The sequence below is a fragment of the Epinephelus fuscoguttatus genome, linkage group LG20, assembly GCF_011397635.1.
Source record: "Epinephelus fuscoguttatus linkage group LG20, E.fuscoguttatus.final_Chr_v1".
NCBI lineage: Eukaryota > Metazoa > Chordata > Actinopteri > Perciformes > Serranidae > Epinephelus > Epinephelus fuscoguttatus.
Genome location: NC_064771.1, coordinates 26,001,084 through 26,023,685, shown reverse-complemented (window position 1 = coordinate 26,023,685; position 22,602 = coordinate 26,001,084). Strand labels below are relative to the sequence as shown.

The following is a 22,602-nucleotide window of genomic DNA, read 5'->3' as shown; positions in this document are numbered from 1 at the left end:
CACTCGGCAGCGCGGTACGGGAGAGCGCTGACCTTGCAGGGTCCGGTCAGCCTGCCTCTGTGTGAGATCATACATGCACAAGCACGCACACAAACACATCTTATGGGCAGAGAGTTGCTGATTGGTACAGGGTATGGCTCATGTTAAAGGCTAACATGAAACAGATAGGCCTCCATGGTGAGATAGGAGACGTTACAGAGATGGTCTGTCTCTCTGTGGTTGGACCTGAGCAGACTGCTACACTAGCATTAACAAAAGTGATTTTCTTTATTCTAGAAAATTTCTGACACAAGTTGAGCCTTTTGTTATGATGGAGTTGCATGTGTGGGTTTAATTCCTGGCTGTGAGTGTCAGTGCACTGATTACTCCTATCTTCAAAGAGGTTGTGTGATTAGTTGGGGGAGGGGAGTGAAAATATCTGTGTGCTTTAAACCCACTGGTGAAGATCCTCACCCTAACGTAAAGAAGCAGAAGCCCTGTTTAAGGATACAAATTCCTGCATTGAGCCTACATCTTGAGTTTCATTGGTTAAATCAATTTTTATTGACTCATCTTAATGTCAGATAGTGTCTGATGTAGCCTGGGACCCACACAAATCTACAAACCCATGCAATAAAAGCAAATAAGATTTTATTTTATTTGGCAGATGTGTCTGCCCCCCCTCACATTCAAATAGATTTCCAGCCAGCTTGGCCCAGGGCGATCTAATCACAACTGTTTATCCAATAAGATGACTGACAACTTGCAGAGAATTTATGCTTAATGCAAAACGCACAATGACGTCATTTTTGTCTCGCGCCTTTCCTAAACCACCCCTGCACCCTCTCCCTGCCCACCTTCACTCCATTTGTGCATTCATGCAGAGGGTGCGCCACATTAAGTGCCAACCCAACCCAAAACAGTGACCCTGTATTGATGCCGCCTTACTGACCACATGCAACGCTGTATTGCGTTCGCCATGGAAGATGCTTCATACAAATAAAGTTCTGTGCGACTACCTTTACAAACGTAAATTGCTCAAACTAATGGCTGATATACACTGTGTGATTTTCGGCTGTCCCAGATGAAAGATGTGGCGATATCTTTGGTCGTGGCTCTAAAATGGTGGTCTTACGTCGCACAGTGAGACAGGTTCAAGGACGGCCATTGTCAACGTCTTGCTACCAAAGATAACCTGAGATAAAATTCTGACGGACAGAAAGAGGAAAGTTTGGTGGAGCTGTGGCAGCAGAAGCCTTGTTTATTTGATTTTCCTCCAGCTGCTATCATGACTGCGAGAAAAAAGACGCTGCATGGAAGGAAATTGCGGAGGAACTGCAACTTCCAGGTGAGCAAACTACCTATGGTGGCACAGATGGATGACGTACGCTGATGCGGTGCACGCTGATGACGTTGCATATTGACGTACGTCATAACATGCAATTCAGTAGTAAACAGCCATCGTACAATCTACACACATCAAACTTGACGTCGTACTAAAGTTTATTAGATCCATGTTTCACAGTGTGTCATGCAATAGTCTTATAAGACTGCTAAAATAGCACAGTGTATAGAGGGCATAAGACACAAAACTAAGACATTTAATATTGTCATATAGGGTTGCAGCGATTAGTCGACTAATCAATGACTAGTCGACAATTAAAATAATCACTTACTATTTTAGTAGTCGACTAATCGGTTTGAGTCATTTTCCGTAGAAAAGTACTATAGAAGTACCCCAAAATACTCTTATTGCAGCTTCTCACGTTCAAATATTGGCAGCTTTACACACTCTCCCATGACGGTGAACTAAAACCCTTTGGCATGAGTACGAAACAAGACATTAGATGACATCATTTTGGGGTTTGGGAGAGACAGACCGACATTTTTCAACATTTTAACACATTTTCCGGTTAGATTAGTCGACAATGAAAATAATGGTTAGTTGCAGCCCTACTGTCATACAGACGTCAACAACTTAAGGTTAGATTGTATTTAGGATAAAATAAACACCCATCTAGTCTCTAGAAAACAGTAGCTGTGTTTATGTTATTGTAAAGTATTGAAATTTACAGGGACTGGTGAAAAACGAGGATGAAGAAGAAGAAGCCAGTTTATTTGTCTTTATTTTTTATGAGTTGATTGATTCATCAATTTTCCTTTTCATTATAATGACAAAAAGATAATATACAAAAAATTGGTTTAACAACAACAGTACGTAGACATCAAAAATATGTGATACAAATACATACAATAAACATAAATGATTAATTAGATCCTTTATTACACCACAGATTAAGGGCAAATACCTGTCTATAGCACAACCATGTTGGAGAATGTGGATCATACTCATGTATTTTGGCTCTGCCCTGAAATTGTTTTGGGTAAATGTTCATATGGTTAGGAGGACAGGAGGAATTCTGTTAAGAGAAGACAGAAAATCTTGTTGGCAGTCTGTAAAAAGGCCATCACGAAGAGATGGTATAAGGCAGAACCACCAACATGAGATGAATGGCTGAAAATTGTGAACAAATGTATGATGTGGAACTGTTAACCCACTGGATGAGGACTCAGGAGGAGCAGTGTCGAGAGATATGGGAGTGTTCAATGTGTCCAGGGGGCATTTTGGTCTGCTGCTATTAATAACGTCTCTTAATGAACTGAGAGGTTCCAAACTAATGATGTCAGACTGATGTCATGGCTTGATTTTTGTATTAGTTCCAAAGAAATGCTTACCCATTGGCAGTCTAATCCTAGCAGCCGTATTGTCTAGATGACACAACATTTTGCTTGTTTGTGGAAAGGTTTATTTTTGCTTTGTGTCCTTCTTTTCGTCTCTCTTCTCCTCCTCACTTTTCTGTTTCCCTCACAATCCAGCTCATTGTTCCAGGGGTCTAAATGAGCTTGTAAGTCATGTCAGATGGAAACATTGTTGTTTTTAGAGAACTTGAAACTGCTGTTTCCATCCCTCTGCCAGGTTTCTTAGTTGCTACGGTATACAGTCCTGCTAGGGCTGCATTGCCTCTGATAACAAAGTCTGAGCATTTGCTCTGGGGTGAAATATGATCTCTTTGTGCTCAGTTAATTCTTCTTTACTTTTGTTCCCCCTCACTTATGTCCCGGTTGCCTTCTTTTTCCATTATTTTCTGTCTGAAGGAATGTATGAATCCCTGCTGCAATGCTACTACCTGCACTCTGAAGGGGGATGCTGTTTGTGCTCACGGACAGTGCTGCCAGGACTGTCAGGTAGGATGTTTACTGATTAGCCAGCCATGACACAGTTTTTTTTTTCTTTTACGAGCATCTTGACATAAACGTCACCACATGTATGTCTAAGCTTCACTCTGGGTTTTTCATCTGCAGCTGAAGCCTGCAGGCACTCCATGCCGTGAATCCAGTAACTCTTGCGACCTGCCTGAGTTCTGCACCGGCACCAGCCCCCACTGCCCCTCCAACGTCTACCTGCATGACGGCCACGCCTGCCACAACGTGGACGGCTACTGTTACAACGGCATCTGCCAGACTCACGAGCAGCAGTGCATCACACTGTGGGGCCAAGGTATGTGGAGGGCGCAGTTGCTGCCTCGCACTGCCCTTGAATGTTCCAGTGATGGTCACCAGCTTTTTGATGCATGTCGCTGTGTTTTGTAGGAGCAAAGCCAGCTCCGGGCATATGCTTCGAAAGGGTCAACTCAGCAGGGGACCCCTATGGCAACTGTGGCAAGGACTCCAAAGGCTCCTTTGCCAAATGTGAAGCACGGTAAGACCTGGCGTTCCCATAGAAACCAACTAATGTATTTTATTGTATGTCAGTTGTGGAAGGCAGTGAAGGACATACAGTACACTGTAGTGACTCTATAACTGAACACTCTTATATGACAGGACTGTTTCAGTGCTAGAGACGAGAATAGATGTTCCTGACTTGTGCTGAAACAAACAGTTGGTTCATCAATTACTTGTTTAAAAAACAAAAATGCTAAATTGGTTCCAGCCTTCAAAGTGTGAGAATTTGCTGCATTCTCCTGTTGTTGTTTATCATCGTAAACTGCATGACTTTGGAAATTTGACTTAATCAGATAGAACAAGCAATTTGAAGACATTACTTTGTGCTGTGGCAGCTTGGGATGTTCTTTCCTCATAATTTTCCTGACATTTACAGACTAAAGTATTCATCAAAATCAAACTGACGCATTAGACAATAGAAATACTCATTAGTCGCAGCCCTAATTGAAGGTTACAGAGTCACTTGGTGAAATGCAGACAAAATCTCTCAGGTTGTGGTCTGAAAGCAGCACAAACAAGCTGCCTCTTCTGCACTTTCCCTAATTGGACGGCAAGAGCGAGAGAAATACATGGAAATAGAAAATAATTGCATATATACACATTTGGGAAAACAGTGACATGTTATTCAATTATCACATTGTTATTCTCCCTGTTGTTTGTTCTGTTTACAGAGATGCTAAATGTGGCAAAATCCAGTGTCAAGGAGGAGCTAACCGCCCAGTAATTGGCACCAACGCTGTTTCCATAGAGACGAACATCCCCATGCAGGATGGAGGGAGGATACTGTGCAGAGGCACGCATGTCTACTTGGGTGATGACATGCCCGACCCCGGCTTGGTCCTGACGGGGACCAAGTGTGGAGATGGACTGGTGAGAGCTAAATACAGCCAGCAGAGACACACAAATCAATCCAGTGCACAACTGAGTACATTTACTCAAGTACTGTCCTTAAGTACAATGTTAAGGTGGTGCTGCTTTATATTTGGACGCCACTGCATTCGTCTGACAGCTGGATTTGATTGCTCGGTAAATTATGATTTTACAAATGATATGTTTTTGTGTTATTATATAATAAACTACCAAACAGTATAAAAGTAAAACGTACACAGCAAAACCTGGGTTAGAAAGTGCTTCACAGTTACACATGATAAAATAAGTATTTATATTGAAAATATACACAACATGAAAAATACCTTTGCATAAATATCAAATCAAAGACAAGGAGGAATGTTAAAAAAGTCTAAGATAAAGGGGGTTATTCTACATGATGAGTTCGTCTACATTCATTAGTACATTTTCTGGGTGTACTTCTACTTCTGTGCTGTTACAAATTTTAAACGGAAACTACTAATGCTACTTTAACTGAAAGGAGGGTTTACCAGTTTTTCAGGTCTGACTTAAGGCATTACTCACATGCCCATTTGTACAGTGAAAGACTTATTATCTCTGCCAAGGAAGCTATATTTTCCATTCGGTTTGTTTGTTTGTCTCTTTGTCAGCAGTACTACAGAAATACTACCGGCCCAATTTTCCTGAAAATTGGTAGGAAGATGTAGCATGGGCCAAGTAAGAGCCCATTACATTTTGGAGTGGATACACAAATTATTTTTCGCTTTCTTTTTTTAATAGACTTTATTTTGATTTTTCTATTCAGTGGAAAAGGCACAGTTACAGTTGACGTCTCCCACTCTGAACCTGCTCTCCCCATTCCCACCCTCGCCTGTTTTCCAAGGTCGACATACATGCATGTACGTAAAACTAGCAAAGATGAGACAAAAGCGCAATCTTAAATAGACTGTACATGTTAATACAAACAGATACACTGAACAAAACAACCAGGGAAAGAAAAAAACCTGTGCAAGATGTGAGTTTATAAAGTGGTCAGATTGTAAATTCTCTTCTTTAATGTTGTATTGCTACAATTATGGTAGTTAAAGGGGCCCCAGTATATTATAATATGAAGGTTTAGCTCAAGCAAAGGACAGGGTTCCTACGTATTTTATGAAAGGGGACTTTGTCTGAGATCCTCCCAGTGAATATCTTACTTTGTCTAGTTTAAGAGTGCTCATCATCTTACTGATCCGTTGTATAAATGAGGCAGGCTTTGTTGATTTCCAGTTGAGGTTTTCACTTTCTTTAACACTGCGAGATAGGGCATTAAACAAATAAATGCATTAATATCTTAAAATCCAGTAGATGGTAGTAAAGGTCAATAGTGGCAAAGCAAAGCCAACTGTAGAATCACAATGACTCCATATCACAGTTAGCATTCACAGGTACCAGTTGTCATCTGGGGTAGCTTACACGTGTAGTTGCTTATACTGCATACAGAAAGCAGTCATTATGCAGCACTCAGTGGTTTCATGGGAGATCCGGTACAGTTGTAACACAGTGCAATTGACCCTTTGCTAAGCCCCGCCCCTTTGGGATTACCCGTCAATCTGTCGGAGCAAGCATGGAGCCCACACTGCAACTAACTGCACTCCCTGCTTCTCTTCACTGGTTCCTGTACAGCACTGTTACAATCATTAAAAAGCAAAAGCAGCATGTGTATACATTCAGTAGGCTATATCTTCAGTAGCTAGCTAGCTAACCCTACATTTTTCAGGGTCTGATTTTGGTTTTGGAAGAAACGTATATCTTTTTCCAAGAGTGTCATTAATACACGATGTGCCCCAGACACAACATTCAGCTCCAAATCCACAAAACCAGCCTGAAAATGAAGGAAATCTAAAACGAATGGAGCACAGCTGTGTTGTTGTCTGACCCTGGTCTGAGCTGGCCCGATGCTACATTATGATTGGCCAGTCTGCGTCCAGGGGCGAGACTTAGCAAAGGCTCAATTGTAACAGCGCCCTTTTCTCAAACTATGGTTCAGTTATGGAAACATAAATACAATCATATCATGCAACGCCTCTTACATTCAAATGTGAACTGTCTGCAATGAACTCCACCAGTGATCTTAAGGAAGAATGTTTGAACTTTACGCATCATGAGAGCAAGCAATAATATTGACTATGAAGTTTGAACTTGTAGACTTCAACCTCATTTTATTTGGCTCTTCTATCCCCTAGTTGTAAAAGTTTTGGAAACATATCCAGACATATATAGTGGTTGAGCTTGCAGAGCTGAATATTATAGGAGACTGGATTATTGGCCTTGGCGGAGGTTTGCGCCCTCTGAGTGCCCCTGTAGTTGGTTGATGTTATCATGTCTCCTCTCAGTACAAATGAGAACTATCCCTTTAAATTCCTTATTTGTGTTGTGTATAGAGAAACTAATGCAGATTTTGTCCCTCATCTTCCCATTCCTGCAACAAAAAAAACTCTTTCAGTGTGCATATGGGCATATAAGCATTGTTTTAAGACGGACCTGGAAACTGCAAAGCTATCCTTTGAGTGTAAGTATTTAAAAAACCTCCAACCACTGCTAAATAGCAGCGGTAGCTCTCTGTAAGACTGTGTGAAAACAATATAAATGTATTGCCCAAATGCTGGGAAATAAGAGTGGAAAAAGTGATGAGGAGTGACAGGCCATGACTAAGACTTTCTAAGAGGTTCTTCAGGGTGTGTCGTCTTGTCATTTCAGACTCGCACAGCCTCAGACACTTAATTGACTTACCATTATTCAGTCTATTTGGCAGCTTCAGTGGTCATCAATTCAGACATTGGTCACTTCAATGATACAGTTACTCCATTTAGTCTGATTTACTTCTCCATGAACCTCCACCCTTAAAGAGGATCCAGCCTCTGCCCTCATCTGTCAAGGGTTCTGGCATTACTCTCTTTGCCCAGTGCTGCCAAGTTCATCTTCACATTCAGTCTGGATATATTTGGGCGTGGTGCCTTTAAGGAGCCCACAGTCCACATCATACAACTTTTAAAAAGCCGCTTTAGTGCATTCTTGAAAAATCCCAGTGTTTACTTAATTATATTTCATGCTATGCTGTTTTATAGCTGAAGCGGTGGCAAATTAAAAGAAATAGAACACTGGATGTGTTGGTCTTTTCCGTTGAAAGATTAAAAGGTTGGGAATATTACTGAATCTGCTCTTTGAGCTCACACTGTCAATTTTTAATGTCTTTGTCTGCTTCAGATGTGTCTGAATCGTCAGTGCCAGAACGTCAGTGTCTTTGGTGTGCATGAGTGCTCGGCCAAGTGCAGCGGTCGAGGGGTGAGTACGGCGCCTTTCATCCTGTTCCAGTGATGTGAAGACCTGATGTGATGGCTGTCTATCTCAAACCAGTCCCCACCCAGATTACTTGTTTTCTTAATATCCCATTCCTCCCTCACACAGGAGCTCATTTTGGCTGCGATATGTTCAAAATACCCAGTATACGCCGGGTAGGGAGCCATTACATGCCTTGCAATCAATCATTCTGGATGCTGAAAGGTTCAATCAATTAGATATAATGGCTTCATTTATGCTTAGCTTTAAGTGCCATTCATCATACTCCCAGCCAGTCGTCCTTGTCCCAAAAACTGTGTTGAAATCTGAAGGCCAGGCTTTATTTGGCCAAACGCTAGGAGCAATGACACGCAGTTTGACTTTGAGCTGGGTAGCATGGATATTGGATTTTTTTAAACTGCCACCCGTCAAACGTCTATGGGTGGTCCTGCTCGAGATGAAATATGTGGCTTTGTGGTATTACCCTCAAATTCACTGGTAGGTCCCACAGGCTTTGGCTGCGACTGGTAAAGCTTCATCAGAGGAAGACAGTTTTTACTGTCACTTGAAATGAAACATCTCCAGATATTAAACGGTCATATTTGTTTGTCTAGTTCCAATTAAGACGTATCTATAAAGCTCTCAGGACTGTTTTATTCACAGACATAAAAGGATGTTGCTCCTCTAGGAGACGGGGCGACCCCTGCATGCACAGATTAGATCAAGATGTTGCCTTGGAAAGAGGCCCTCACCTGCTCCTTATTACCCTGTCGGGGAATCCTCTTAGACCGTACCATTCTTCCACTCTGCAGGACAGGAAGACGAAAGAGAGAGAAAGATAAAACATGTGGTATAAGGCAAAAAGTCTGCTCTGGTTTTTATACCAGACATCTTTGCCATATGGAGTCTAGCAGTGCCGGCTGGTGATTGACTGTCTTCTCCATGCAGCACATAGAGCATCTGTATCATGAGTGTCTGTTGACAGTGGCATCAAGTGCTAAATCAACATAGACAGAGAAATCAACTGACAATAGTTTTGATAATCAATTAAGCATTTTTAAGCAAAAAACATTCATTGATTCTTGATTCTCAAATGTGAGGATTTACAGATTCTATTTGATTTATATCTTAGTAAACTGACATTTTCTTGCTCTGTAGCCCTGCGTATTAAAGGTTATCGTCGGTATTTTCAACCTGGAACCTATTTTCCCATGTTTTTGTGTTGAAGTGAGTAATGGAGACAACACTCTCTTAAACTGGTCCAGTATTCAGCGAGAGGCCAGCCAGCAGGCTGCAGTGTAAACACCCTGGGCATGTTCATGCCGTCAATGTACGTCCACTAAAAGTGTTTGTTTTTGCTACTGACAGACTCAGATTATTATTTTAAGTGTCTGACAACATTGTGGAAAGAAACCCTACGGAGGTAGACCTTTTTTTACGCAGTAGGATCCTTTTTGTTTAACTAGAAACAGCCCTGAAATCGCTATCACCAAACCCACCAGGCTCCATTTAAATAAACAGTAATTTTATCATCACAAACCACATTAATTCAAAGTCAAAAGAAACAAAATAAAAGTCACAAAAACTGTCTTGGCTTGTCTTTCCACTGTTCTGACAATCACCAACTTTGGTTTGAATGAAATAAAACCTTAATTTGACCATTAAGATGTGAAAATATGCTGGATCTATGCACGCTAAAAATTACTAATTATTTAAATGGAGTTTGGTGGGATTGCTGATAGCTTTTTGGGGCAGATTCAGGTCAAACAAAAAGGATCATACACTTGAAGAAAAAGGTCTTCCTCTGTAGGGATCCTTTCCATAATGTTTTCAGACACTTAAAATAACAAACTGAGCCTGTCAGTGGCAAAAAAGCACTTTCAGTGGACACAAATCTACAGTGCACAATTGCCCCAAAGGATTCCATTGCAGTCTGTTTTGCTGTTGCTGGCTGCAGATCTCTCACTCAATACTGGCCCAATTTTTATAATGGTTGTCACTGTTACTTAGACAATAACATGGAAATAAGGGTCAGAATAAAAAAAAAATTAAAAAATGAAGTTACCCTTTAAAGTTATGCTGTGTTACACAAATAGTCAAACATAGCATAAAAATGACACGCTGATATCTGCATTTTCAGGCTCATCTAACAGTTAATTGTCCCTTTAATATACTGCAGGTGTGCAACAACAATAAGAACTGTCACTGCGAGGCTCACTGGGCGCCTCCCTTCTGTGACAAGGCAGGTTTTGGCGGCAGTGTGGACAGTGGCCCCATCAGATTAGCAAGTAAGTTGCAACTCAAGTACATCAAATGGCTGATTTATTGTAGCTTGGGTCATGTTCTGTTGTAGGTTTTGGGCATGGAGTGTATGCGCATCTCAACAGTAATATATCAATGACAAATAGTCCCCAGAACTATGTTCCTCTCTGCAGGAAGCCATAGTTTGGTGGTAGGAAATACTGGTGTTAAAAGCTTTAAAGAAACCTTAGAGTGCACAAAATTTGCTGGGAATTTCAGACTACAAACATTAAATATTGATAGACAAGTCTGCCGGGATGGTGACAGATACAGTCTGGCTGTCATTTTCAGTGCTACAAGACTTTTGTCTCTGAGACAACCGATTATGTGTTTCTGAGCAGACAGTGGGACTCTGACAGTGGGCATCCTGGTGGCTCTCCTCATTGTCCTGGGAGCTGGTGTGATTATCTTCATTAAGAGGAAAACTCTCCGGGGACTGCTCTTCACCAGCAAAAAGAACCCGATTGAGAAGCCCAGGTGCTTTTTCATCCATTAATAATTAAATCATTTGTAATTATCTCTGAATTTTTAATGTGGCAGTGTTTGTAAATGGTGAAAATCTGTGTCAGACACTGCTGAATGGGAACATTTTTACAATTGGTCACACTGCGAAGCCAATTGCTGTGCATAATTTGTTTTGATTTAATAATTTTAAATATTTTACCATTATAACTGACGTATGATTATCATAATAAAGTGTATAATTAGAGATTTCCTCTTTTAAATCCCAGATCAGTAAGCGCTACAATCAGCGGACCATCCACTCTGAGCCAGCCTCTGTCGCTGACCACGACATCTCCATCACGGCCGGCCCCGCCTCTGCCACAGAGCGCCGCCATCTTCAAGGTCACTAAATTACAAACACACACAGATCTTTTGCAGTAGTCAGTATCTGACTCCAGTGAACAGTGGATCACCACTAGATGATCTAAGCTGTATAATATTCTTCCAGGAATGCCGCAGCTGTTTCGTTAGCTCAAATAATTCTCGCAAGGATTGATGTGTTGTTTTCACACAAATGGCAGCTCATTCAAATCCAATTAAATCATCCCTCTCTGTGTGGACATGTGGAGGAGATAGTGATAATGGAGTCTGTGGTGAGCGGTGTGTTCACAGCGCATTTCTTGTCATTAACAGCTGCCTGTTAAAGAGAGAAAATTGATTTATCTGCACGTTTCTCACATGAAGAATGTTGATGCGGCGGCGGCGGCTCACTTGAGATATAGAGTCATCCTGTTACTGATAATTGCAAGACGGAGCAGGAATGTTTGCTATAGCAGCCCATGTGTCGACATCGCTGTGTATGCCTTAACTACTCCATTACTGCCCCGACATGCTTCGTAATGGGAAGGGACCTGTGATCGATTGAGTTAGGGGTGCTGAAATAATAGGAGGCGTGTTAGAAGTGACATGTGTGCTGCAGGGTGGCACCCGAGCACGAGCGAGGCAAGCTGTTGCGCATTTACAGAGAGATTGGTGTTTTCAGTTAGCAGCATGTGGTTTTCATTTGGGGTCAGAAGTAAGAGGAGAAAGGATGTAAGGCTGTTTGATGTAAGCACAGTGCAGGTGAGGTCATTTTCCAGTTGTCGGGAGCTGTGTTAAACCGGCGCATGTGTGCTGCGTTTGTATGTGTTACATGTGTATGAGCTGTGCACATGGAGCCAGGTCTAAATACTAGGCAGACTCATATTTTGGCTCTATTCTATGTCTGATCCATCTCAATAGGAGTGTGTGTGGGCTCCTTAGCGAATGAGGCCAAGCGGGTGCTTATGGCACAAGCTTTCCCTTTGATAGGTCACCTGAAGAGGAGTTGGGGAATAATGAGCAGGCAAGCGGGAGCATTTGATTTATACGTCTTTGACAGCACCAGGAAGAGCAGCAGAGGAAGAGGAGGAGGTTAACATGACTGTTTCTGATAGGAAGCAGACGGTTTCTCCTCTGTCTTCTTCTCTCTGCTTTTAGACAAAGCATACTCTTGACTCCTCTGGTTCTGCCTTTCATCTTTCCGCAGCCTCCTCACCGGGGGCCAGAGGCGGCGCTCCCACCGGCCCCTTACCCCTCCCACAGCCTGCGCAGACTGCCCCAGTGCCCTCCAGTTCACCTCAGCCACCCTGTCCCTCTGTCCCTCACCCTGTCCCTCTCCCCCGGCCCTGGGCTGCCAAGACCCCCGTTGCCTCCACCTCACATCCACGTCGCATCAAGAGGGGCGTCGTTTCGCACTGCATCGCGCCATAACTCCTGCAGGATGGTCATGGTAAGTGATTTCCCTGTTTCCTCACTTGGAAACGTTTTATTTGATGATGTTACACACTGCAATTTCTCCTCTTGGTCTTGGGAGCTTTCACCCACTACTACAGCCCATAATACCAAACCATGGGAATGATGTCGTTCACTGCACCTTCACACGGGTGTCACGACGTCGACCGTTTTCATGGCTCTTTTGTGTCCCATAAAAGTATATGCATGTTGACAGTTACGCGCAGTCTCATAAAATAACGAGGTTACCCGGGGAGTTAGCGTCATCCGAGCGAGACTTCAATTCTACAATACAAACCACCACATAAATAATGAAAACGGAGCCAGGCTTGCAGAGGGAGGGAGACAGGGAAGATGAAACAGCAAGTGGAGTGAGCAAGTATGTCCAAATATCACAGGGTGGTAAATTTGCTGCCACTGGTATTCCATGGAGTTTAGTTATGGCATTGCAGACTGTCAGAGTTGAGGGGAAGAGAAAGCCAGAAGTTCCCGGTGTTAAATCCCTCTCACTCAGTGATTCTCAAAGACTCTTATTTGCTTTAATCCGGTTTGACTTGTACCCTGTGGGCAAGTGAGGCACAGAGACCTGAAGAGAGAGAGGATCCAAAAGACTGAAAAACAAAGGGCTAGAGAGACAAAGGGAGGCTTGAGGGTACGAGTCGATTAATCAAAGATAATCAATGCATTTTTTAAGTCCTTGTTTTATTTTAAGTTACTTCTTATTTCAGTTTCTTGCAGCATATACAATCATATTCACAAATTTCCCCTTAGTTTTTTTATATTTTTGTCAGATGTGTCCATGTAGTGTACAGATAAGTTGGCAAAAATAAAGTTTAAGCAATTAAATAATAACTATCATAATAAATAATACTTGAGCTTGAGGTGTTGATCGTAATGTTAGAGTAGAACAGTGATACATATTAGAATAAAGGATGAGTAATAATAGTGTGTGTGTGCATAAGTAAAGAAGATGTGTTGGGAAGACAGAGTTACATGTTTAATTCAGAATGTGTTGAAGGAATTAGATTAGTGTATTAATATAGTCATGGCAGGGCTCCACCTTTTGATAAATATATTCATATTAAAGGAACAGTGTGTAAGATTTAAGGGGATTTAGAGGCATCTTCCAGTGAGGACTGCAGATTGCAACCAGCTGAAACTTCTAACTCCAGGTTAGATTTGCTTCAGTGTTCAGTGTTCAGGAGGTTTTAACTGGGAGCTGAATTATCCTCAGAGGTCTCTTCCTTTCCGAAACAAACAGACTTGGCGATTAAAACGCAGAATAAAGCAGTTTCATGTTTAAAAAAAAAAAAAAAAAAAAAAAATGCATGAAAATGCAAATGGCTCTGTCTAATGGTGTGACGTGATGCCAATCCAGGTGTGCTGTGGGATTTTGTGATAACCACACATTATTATTGCAATATTCAACTATACTATACAAAAAGTTAGGAATAAATATTTTATTTTCTTTATCAGTATGTTGTGCTCACCCATTTCCCAATAAAGAGGCAAACTCTACCTAAAAAATGTAATTTAATTTGGTTTATTTTAGAAAACTCTTCACAGAGTACCTATTTGTCACCGTTTACACATGGGAATTACAAATATGTGACACATCACATTATCTTACATTATTTCCTATTTAGATGGATGTGTTATTGGTGCTTTGATGTGCCTTTAAAATGTTAAAAATGAACCCTTCAATCATTTTTTTAAATATTTCATGAGTAATGGTTAGTTGGTTGTCAAGGCTATCGTGCAGAGATATAAATACAGGTGTGCTTTGAGATTTTGGCTTACCCTTTGGTGTGTCTTGGGCACAAAAAGTTTGAAAACCACTGATCTAGAGTCAGAGTTTACTTTGTCTGTTCTGGGCTACTGTAGAAACATGGCAGTGCAACACTGTGATCTCAGTGGATGAAGACCCGCTCCCTGTGTCGATTAAAACAGTTCAAGGGGCCTCCTGTGGCTTAGTGGGCAGAGCAGGCGTCCCACATAAGAAGGCAATGTCCCAGCAATTCCAGCCTGTGGCCTCATGTCATCCCCTCTCACACTTGTCCTACCCTGCCCTATCTAATAAAGGCAAAATGCCAGCAAAATAATCTTAAAAAACCTTAATTAATTTCTAACAAAAACATGATTCTTATTGTCAGGTGATTATAAACCCAAACATTTTAATATGAATATGAAGATTTGCAGCCTCATTTCTGTTTTATATTATTGTTAATTTAATACCTTTTGGTTTTGGGGTGTTTCTTGAACAGAAAAGCAATTTGAAGATGTCATCTGGGGAAACTGTGAAGAAAATGCAGAGATAAATTACTGACAAAAACTAAGTAGTTGCAGCCCTCAAAGAAAGTGCATATTAGCAAATAAGTAAAAAAAAAAACAAACAAACAAAAAAACAGGACAAGATGTGGCTGAAAAATCAGCAATGATTTCCAGCTTGAAACGAGTCCTGAGCTGACTCTCGAAAGCCTTTAAGGACATCACTGAAAATGACGCCACGGGGGAGTTGAGGTCAATGCGAAGCCACGCCAGTGTCGGGCTAATTAGAGGTGTGTTAAACAGATAATGACATTCTGGTCTTGTCCAGATTAATGGAGGGCTCACAGAGGAGGTCTGGCTTTAAAACACAAACTGGTCTGGAGCTAATAAATATTACGACAGCATATGATGGAATATATCTGCATTCCATAAAGAGCCTCACATAATCACCCCTTAAATTTCCACTGATAGGTGTGTTTTCATAATGTTCTAGGATTATCACTTTACTGACTTAACTGTTTATTTTTCAGGGAGAGTGCGCATAAGTAGTCATGGTAACACTTCAGCAGAATACAGCAGGAGTCCGAATTGTCTAATAAAAAAGCTTGTCCTGCAGTTTGCTGTAAAAAATATCCAGAGCCACTTACAGAAAGATCTCCATTTAGTTTAACAGAGGTTCTTGGCGGTCACGCACCTGTACGACAGGTGAAGTGCAGCAGCTCTTGGCGCTGTTTCAACTCCAGGAAGTAGATTTTCCCTCTCAGCTGCTCCTATTTAATGTCAAAGTGTGAAACTGAAAGTGATGCCTGTTGGCAGCAGACTCCACCGACAGTATCTTTAGCAGCTGTTTGGCCGCTGCGAGACATTGACAGAAACTTTTTCTCCTCCCACGGTGAAAGCTCTATGCTGGGGGCAGTGGACGCCTCGTCCAGTTGGAGAGCTTCATCTGATGACACTTGAGTTAGTTCTTCTAAGTAAAATTTTGTGCCTATTAATCACCTTATCAGACTTTTCTTTGCCTGCTTTTAATAGTACTTTTATGGGGCTGATTGTCATGCTACTTGACCTTATGGATGCAAAGAAGAGAAATACTCTGCATTAGTCACGTCTCTAACAGAACACAGTCTTAATGAAAACATTAAAGATATACTATGCAGGATATTCTAGGTGCCTTGTCCACTGAAGCGTTTTCTTTCCCAGCTGGAAATACCAGGCACTCCTCAGGAAATGCCCAGCTGGGAGCACGTGAGAGTGCTTTGGAGGCCCAGCGTTTTTTTAGCTGAGGCCCTTTGGTTGTGTCTGGTTGCTATGATACAGAATATCTGTGGAAGTAGAAATATTGGCGCAAGGTAGAGTACTTGCTCTGGTTTAAGGGAAGGCTGACGCACGTAGGGAGAGATGATGGCCCTGCCGGTCTATGTGGGTTCCTGAGAGAAAACATTTATTAATACAGTGTATTAAAGTGTTTCTCCTCCATTGTTGCTGTTGTTCAGCACTTGCACATATGAGATGTGATGGTTGGTCTTTGTGGGATTTGTCCGTGCTCCACTGTGATTGAACAAGTGGGTAGAAAGTGACAGTGACAAGCGTAGTGTTGTTCCCAAAGTTGAACATTTTTCAAAAAATGCTAAACCTGCAGCGCTCAGCGACTCGTCATGCAGTGACATGGTGGTGTTTTTCTGCAGAGACTCTCCCGCTTTGTCTGCATTTCTGTGTTTGGGACATTAAGGCTGTGCACCCCCACAACACTCAGGTCAGGCTGGGTCTTTTTGAAAAGGCGTCCAAGAGACAGTGCGGAATATGCAAACTCAGCAGGGTGAAACACCAAACAAGAGTGAATCTGGGGTTATCTTTTACTTAAACTTTTGGTGGTGAACGTATTTATTTAACTGGTATACTCTGGTGTTGTCTGCATTGTGTTGATATAAAGAGGCCCAGACCGTGAATATCTTTGGAGGTGATCTCTGTTTATCCCTGACAGCAAGTCGCAAAAACAAAATCCTCCGTAAAACACAATCATATAAACTCAAGCCCCTTTCCCACGGAGCACAACAGCAAAAAGGGCGGCCATGGTACAGTCAACTAAGTACAATAAAACACAGAAAACACACCTGACAGCAAGAGGTAAAAACAAAATCCTCCATCAAGAACAACCATATGAACTCAAGCCCCTACACAAATTAAGTGACACAGGAGAATGTTAGCATTATATATAACAGTAACCAACAGTGTACCTTTAAATTAGGATGCCAGATTTGACTTTTAAAAAGGAATGGTACTTCGAATCAGCAGACCTGATTCCATGGGTGAGTGAGGTGTGACGTTCGTTTGTTTAGCTTCTTTACCCTGTGATGTTTGAGGAGGCTTTTCTCGGACCAAGCAGAGGAGGAGGAGGTGAATGGAGACCAGATGGGGGCTAGGTAAAAGGCCTTTATCATGATCTCAGTCCTCCAGAGAAGATTAAAACCACATGATTGTCCCTCTCATGGCAAGTAGCATGGGCAGGGCTGCCCTGATGCTTTAAAGATGAGGCCAGGGCATGCAGGCCTGAGCTGTGAGTGCCACCTGGTGGAGATTCTCAGTTATTATTTTAATGTGTCTGTTCTTTGTCAGGAGTTGGAGAAGCCCAGTCCTCCTCAGAAACCCCTTCCTGCTGATCCAAGGACCTCTCGTCTGGTTCGAAGCCCCTCTGCTATGCCGATACCTGGTGTACCCAGACCTATGCGCCCTGTCCCACACCCCAACAGGTGAGTCCTAATCTCCACCAGATTTATTTAAAAACATTAAAGCTGGTTTCACTCACTTTCTGTATCACTTTCCTCCCTCCTCTAGACCCAGTCCCAAGCAACCTCCAACACTACCAAAGCCTTGCATTATTGCCAATGTCAAATACAGCAGCTGAGACTTTGGCCAGAAGGGACGATGTTGCGATAAGACACTAAAGAATTTGCACTATGAAAACTCTGAAAACCTTAAAGAAAAGGTGGCGGCTTCTCTGAGTTTTGAATCAGGAGATCTGCCGTGTCCCTTTGGTGCTCTGTCCCTGAATGGTGCTACGAGTCTGAGCTCAGGTACATGTAAAGTATTTATATTCTGTATTTATTGCCACGCAGTGCACTGTGCCAGACACTTTTACTACACGGTAGCAATTTTTAATTTGTCGTTTGCATCGGTTTCACCATTTTTTTTTTAATCATCAACTGATTTTTATCAAGGACGGCTGGCGAGAGATTAAGAAAGCCAATCTGTGAAATTCTGATTGTAAAAATGTTTTTGTGAAATGTGTTTAAATGAAGGGAACCTTTTACATTGTAGGTTTGTTCTGTATGCGAAAGGAAGAGCTGAAAAAGAGTTTTGTGCAATGACAGATGAGTTTAGACAACACTTGTAGCCAATCCCAAAACACCCCTTGCCCCCAACACTTAGTCCTTACCCCACCATTTTGTGCATTCACGTCCAGGGGTAGTATCTTGTTGCAACAGAGGAGTAGGGTGAAGTATTAAGGCCCGAACATACTGGGGCGGAACGTATGCGGAGCAGACTCCGCCGAGGTCCGCGTGGACTCAAAGCGGACGTCCGCAAGGCCTGTGCTCGCAAAGCTCAGATTTTACGACCGCACGGACTCCGCTCCCTGCACCAGTGACTGCTCGGCGTGTATTTTTCACATCGCGGGGATTTTTCACGGACATTTTTACAGGAAACTACAATGCAGAAGTGCACTCGATTATGAAAGCCTGAATGACTGCGGACATTCCTTGCGGAGTCCGCTCAGCTAATAGTACGCCCGAGTATGTTCGGGCCTTAAGTTGTACATGGCCCTCCTAAGGGAGCATTTTCAGAGGCACACTTCAAACCGAGTGTTGGGAGATGGCTGCATAATCAACAAAAGAAACCCACATTGTTATTTTCTGTGTTAACCCTTTGAAACTGACTTGATTTCTTTTAAAAACATGGGTAGAAGGCAATGAGCAACAAAAGACGAAGTGACCCAAAAAACTGGCGAAAGATTGGTAAACAAAAAAAAATTAAAAACAAAAAAAATTGGCAAAAAAAAGAAGAAAGAAAGTTAAAAACAAATAAACAAGATGACCTGGAAAGTATGCTTAAAAATTATAATAATTCTGTAACATAATTATAATAATAATTATTATTATTATAAATATTTTAACTTTTTTTTCCTATTTTTTAAAATAATTTTCTAAACCCTTTTTTTTCTGCAATTTGGTGGACATTTCTTACCAAGTTGCTTTTTCCCCATGTTTCTGAAAGAAATTTCACCAATTTGCTCAGCGTTCAACGGTTAAAATATTTGTAATAGGTGTCACAAAGAAAGCAGCACAAGAAAAGGGATGTTGCTCCAGGTTTCAAAGGGTTAATAAAGATTTCAAAATGACATTAACAGTTGTATTATCTTAGTTTTAATGTATTACAGTCATTATCTTTATAACAAGCATAGCAAAAATGAAACAGCAATGTCTCTGTAGCGAACTAGCTAGCTAGCTTATGTTAAATTGTTGTTGCTGATTTGTGCATGACAGCCACACATTTTGACATATTTCAATGTCGCATCGCTCACACTTTGATCGCACGTGATGCCTGAAATTAAACTTGAGTTCGGCAGTGAAGTTGCCACGCTTGTTACCGCTCCTGAATATCAGTGCAGACTGGCAGGGCAGGAGCACGGGTTGCTAACGTTAGCCTACAGAGCACAGTTATTGGCCTGATACTGACGCAGTGTTATTTTTTATTTCATGACTTGTTAGATTGATTGAAGCTGAAACAAAAGTTATGAACATATCGCCAGCATCCTGACAACTGCAAAAGGGTGCATAAAGCCCATGCAAGAGAAATCACCACTTCAGTAGACGCATTCTCGCAATGTTGCGTTCGTTAACGTAAATGCTAGCATCGACAACCACCAATGATATATCAGGGTCTTGAAGGGTTGTTCTACTTCATAGGGTGAGATTTCAACCGCTACCCCATGTGAGTCTGTTCTGAGGGGCAAGGTGGCACTCAAAAACAAGGGGTAGGGAAAAAAATAAGAAATGGGATTGGGCCTTGTAGTTAGTTTGGAACCTAGTAGGATTTTTCTCAAAGGTAAACGCTGTCCGTCGCAGCTTTGAGCCAATCTGATGAGGCTTGAAACAACTGCAGAAAAAGTAACAGTAGTGTTACTGCAACAGTTCTGCAGTTGGGGAAGGTTGCTGTTTAAACAGACAGCTGCAATTCAGGTCTGTTTCCTCTGCATTTATATTTCGGAAAGGTACCAAGTCGATTTGTGAAATGTCAATGATTCGCCATTTCCCTTTCATTAACAAGACCCAAGAGGCTCACTTGAGGGATCTGGGTACTGAGGTATGAACTGAGCATGGATCTAAAATGAGCCGAGATCAAGGAAGCATCCGTTCCTCGGAGAGAGTAAACGTCTCTGAAATATTGCTCTGCTAAAGGTCGTGTGTGTTTTTGAGTATTTCCCCATGTGCCTGTCTACACCGAGGACTCTGTGATCTCTGTGATTAAATCACAGAATCACTAAGGACTTTCTTAAAGCTGGCGTCATGGAGGCACTCGCATGTAAACAGCCAGTGTCTGGCTACAGTGTTCGTGTGTGGATTTTGAATCATGTTTTTCTGTGATGGGAAAAGGACAGACTCACTTGACAAGGACACATTTCTAGATCTCTTTCTGCCACTGAAATGAAGTTTCATCCACGACTATGCGGCAGATATTCATTTTCTATTTTTTATACCTTTTTAATTTGGCTTTTGGGATGAGTTTTTTAAACCCAATCTACATGCCAGATGCTAAATCCGACATAAATCATATTTGTGGTAACTGAACAGCATTTTATTATTTTCTTTTTTGCAGAATTATCATTTTACTGGATTGCAATGCAGCATATATACATTCACACAGCATCTTTTCCTTTACAGCTCTTGTTCACAGATATGTAGGCTGAAAACTGACTTGTTACTTTTGATACTGTTATCTTTGTAATGATGCACTAGTTTTACATTCAGTGCTTTGTTTACTTTGCTTTTTCAATGCTACATATGTGTCCATGTACTAATAGACAGTGTTTGAGTCCTGTCACCTGACTGTACGTGATGTCCATATGTTCCTCGTATGTTGTGTTACAGGTGAACACATCTCCATGGAGAATGCTTTTTTTATATAATGATTGTTTGATACATCATATGTAAAGAAAACACTTCAAGTGTCTGTGTCTGGTCTTGGTATTTTTAACACTCATGAAGTATTAGTAAAACAGTTTTTCAAACACTTGGGAAGATTTTTGTCATTGGTCTTTGTGCTTTTTTTGTTACACAGCATGCATGTTTTCGGGTGAAAGCAATTACATGAGAGAATTGTTGTATTAACTGCAACTTGGAATGTTAAAGGAACAGTTCACCCCAAAATTAAAAATACATGTATTTCCTCTTACCTCTAGTGATATTCGTCAATCAACAGACCTTGTTGTGAGCAGTTTCATGTCGGAACTATTTTCTTTCTTTCTGAGCTACACCCGCCATACACCGTTATCACCGTGCAGAAGGAAGAGTGCATCTACTCATGGATAAGAGGCTCATGCTTGTGACAGCGCGAGATGTAAACATTAATGGAATCCTTGTCCACTGAGCTGTAACATTAGCTAGCTCAGTGGTGCTAGGTGAGCTAGCAGTAGATGCACTCTTCCTTCTGCACAGTGTTACGGTTGGCCTGTGTAGTTTAGCAACACTGGTGTGTCAGGGCCTTAATATGTTTGTAGAAACAGCTTTACCGTTTTCGTTATGATGCTCTAGGCAAACGTGTTTCCTTATATGGAGAAATGGGGGCGTGGCCGTATGTCATTTGCAAATAGCGGGCATGTGCCTGTCAGTTTGGAATGATGCGGATTCACCAACATAGGCACAATCCGATGGTAATTTTGCAGCAATGTGGCCCATTGCTGTTGAGTTTTTATTATTTATTTATTTTTTCTTAAATTTTGTTTCATTTTTTTCTTTTTTTCTGTTTTTTTTCAAATTCTTTTATTAATTATTTGTTTTTTTAAAATTAATTAATTAATTTATTTTTTAAATTTTAAACTTTTTTTTCTTTTTTTTTGCCAGCCAAGTGCCATCTAGTTCCATTATATGTTAGAGAAGGCAGACATCTCTCAGACATCTCCAACACTTGACAACTCACCAAAACAAGGTTGAAAAATAGCACCACAGGTAACTGGGAGATAGATGTGTTTTTGATTTGGGGTGAACTGTCCCTTTACAAAAAAAAAGAAAACAGTCCACATACTCACTCACATACATTGCTACACTGCAAGAATACTAAGACAGATTTCACACTGGATCAAATTTTAAAACCACATTTTCTCCTTTTCGTCGAGAGCCTCTGGCATTTCTTTTATGCTTGAGCCATATTGCAACTGGAAGATTGAATACAGTAATAAGTGCACTTTAACATTTTACAGCAGTATTTATTTCCAGAAAGCTCTCAAATTGCTATTAACACTGACATCTGAGGCTCGTTTCAACAGTCTGAGCCTTTGTCGAAAAGCAATTTGCTGAGGTTTAAGTAAGAGATACAAATACTGCTTCAGTCAATACAGGTGCAGGATCGTGTGTTTGCTGCTGTCTATCAGGATTCACTGGTGCCGACCTGATGGAGTCAAGTGTGTGTGTGATTAAAAGGATGTACAAAACAACAGTAGTGAAAAAAACTCTAATTGCTAATGAGAAATCGAAGCAGCTCCTCACGGTAACAAGGACACGCAGTGTCAGTGATGAGAAGCTCCTGAAAACAGCCTCAGCCCACATCATTTAATTACAAAGTCGCAGCTGCAGACAG

The 22,602-nt window shown here is 41.4% G+C and overlaps 1 protein-coding gene across 1 annotated transcript in view; it reads left to right on the top strand.

Moving 5' to 3' along the window:
• The window catches only part of LOC125881077 (disintegrin and metalloproteinase domain-containing protein 12-like), a 116,567-nt gene extending 95,529 nt beyond the window's left edge, over nt 1-21,038 (top strand). Inside the window, exons 13-23 of the mRNA XM_049564031.1 lie at nt 3,136-3,225; nt 3,343-3,538; nt 3,631-3,739; nt 4,434-4,632; nt 7,858-7,935; nt 10,109-10,217; nt 10,572-10,707; nt 10,962-11,076; nt 12,242-12,484; nt 17,368-17,501; nt 17,587-21,038. Of these exons, the coding sequence (XP_049419988.1) occupies nt 3,136-3,225; nt 3,343-3,538; nt 3,631-3,739; nt 4,434-4,632; nt 7,858-7,935; nt 10,109-10,217; nt 10,572-10,707; nt 10,962-11,076; nt 12,242-12,484; nt 17,368-17,501; nt 17,587-17,656 (1,479 nt within the window). The 3' untranslated portion in view covers nt 17,657-21,038. The remainder of the gene's footprint in view (nt 1-3,135; nt 3,226-3,342; nt 3,539-3,630; nt 3,740-4,433; nt 4,633-7,857; nt 7,936-10,108; nt 10,218-10,571; nt 10,708-10,961; nt 11,077-12,241; nt 12,485-17,367; nt 17,502-17,586) is intronic.
• Nucleotides 21,039-22,602: the final 1,564 nt, after the last annotated feature.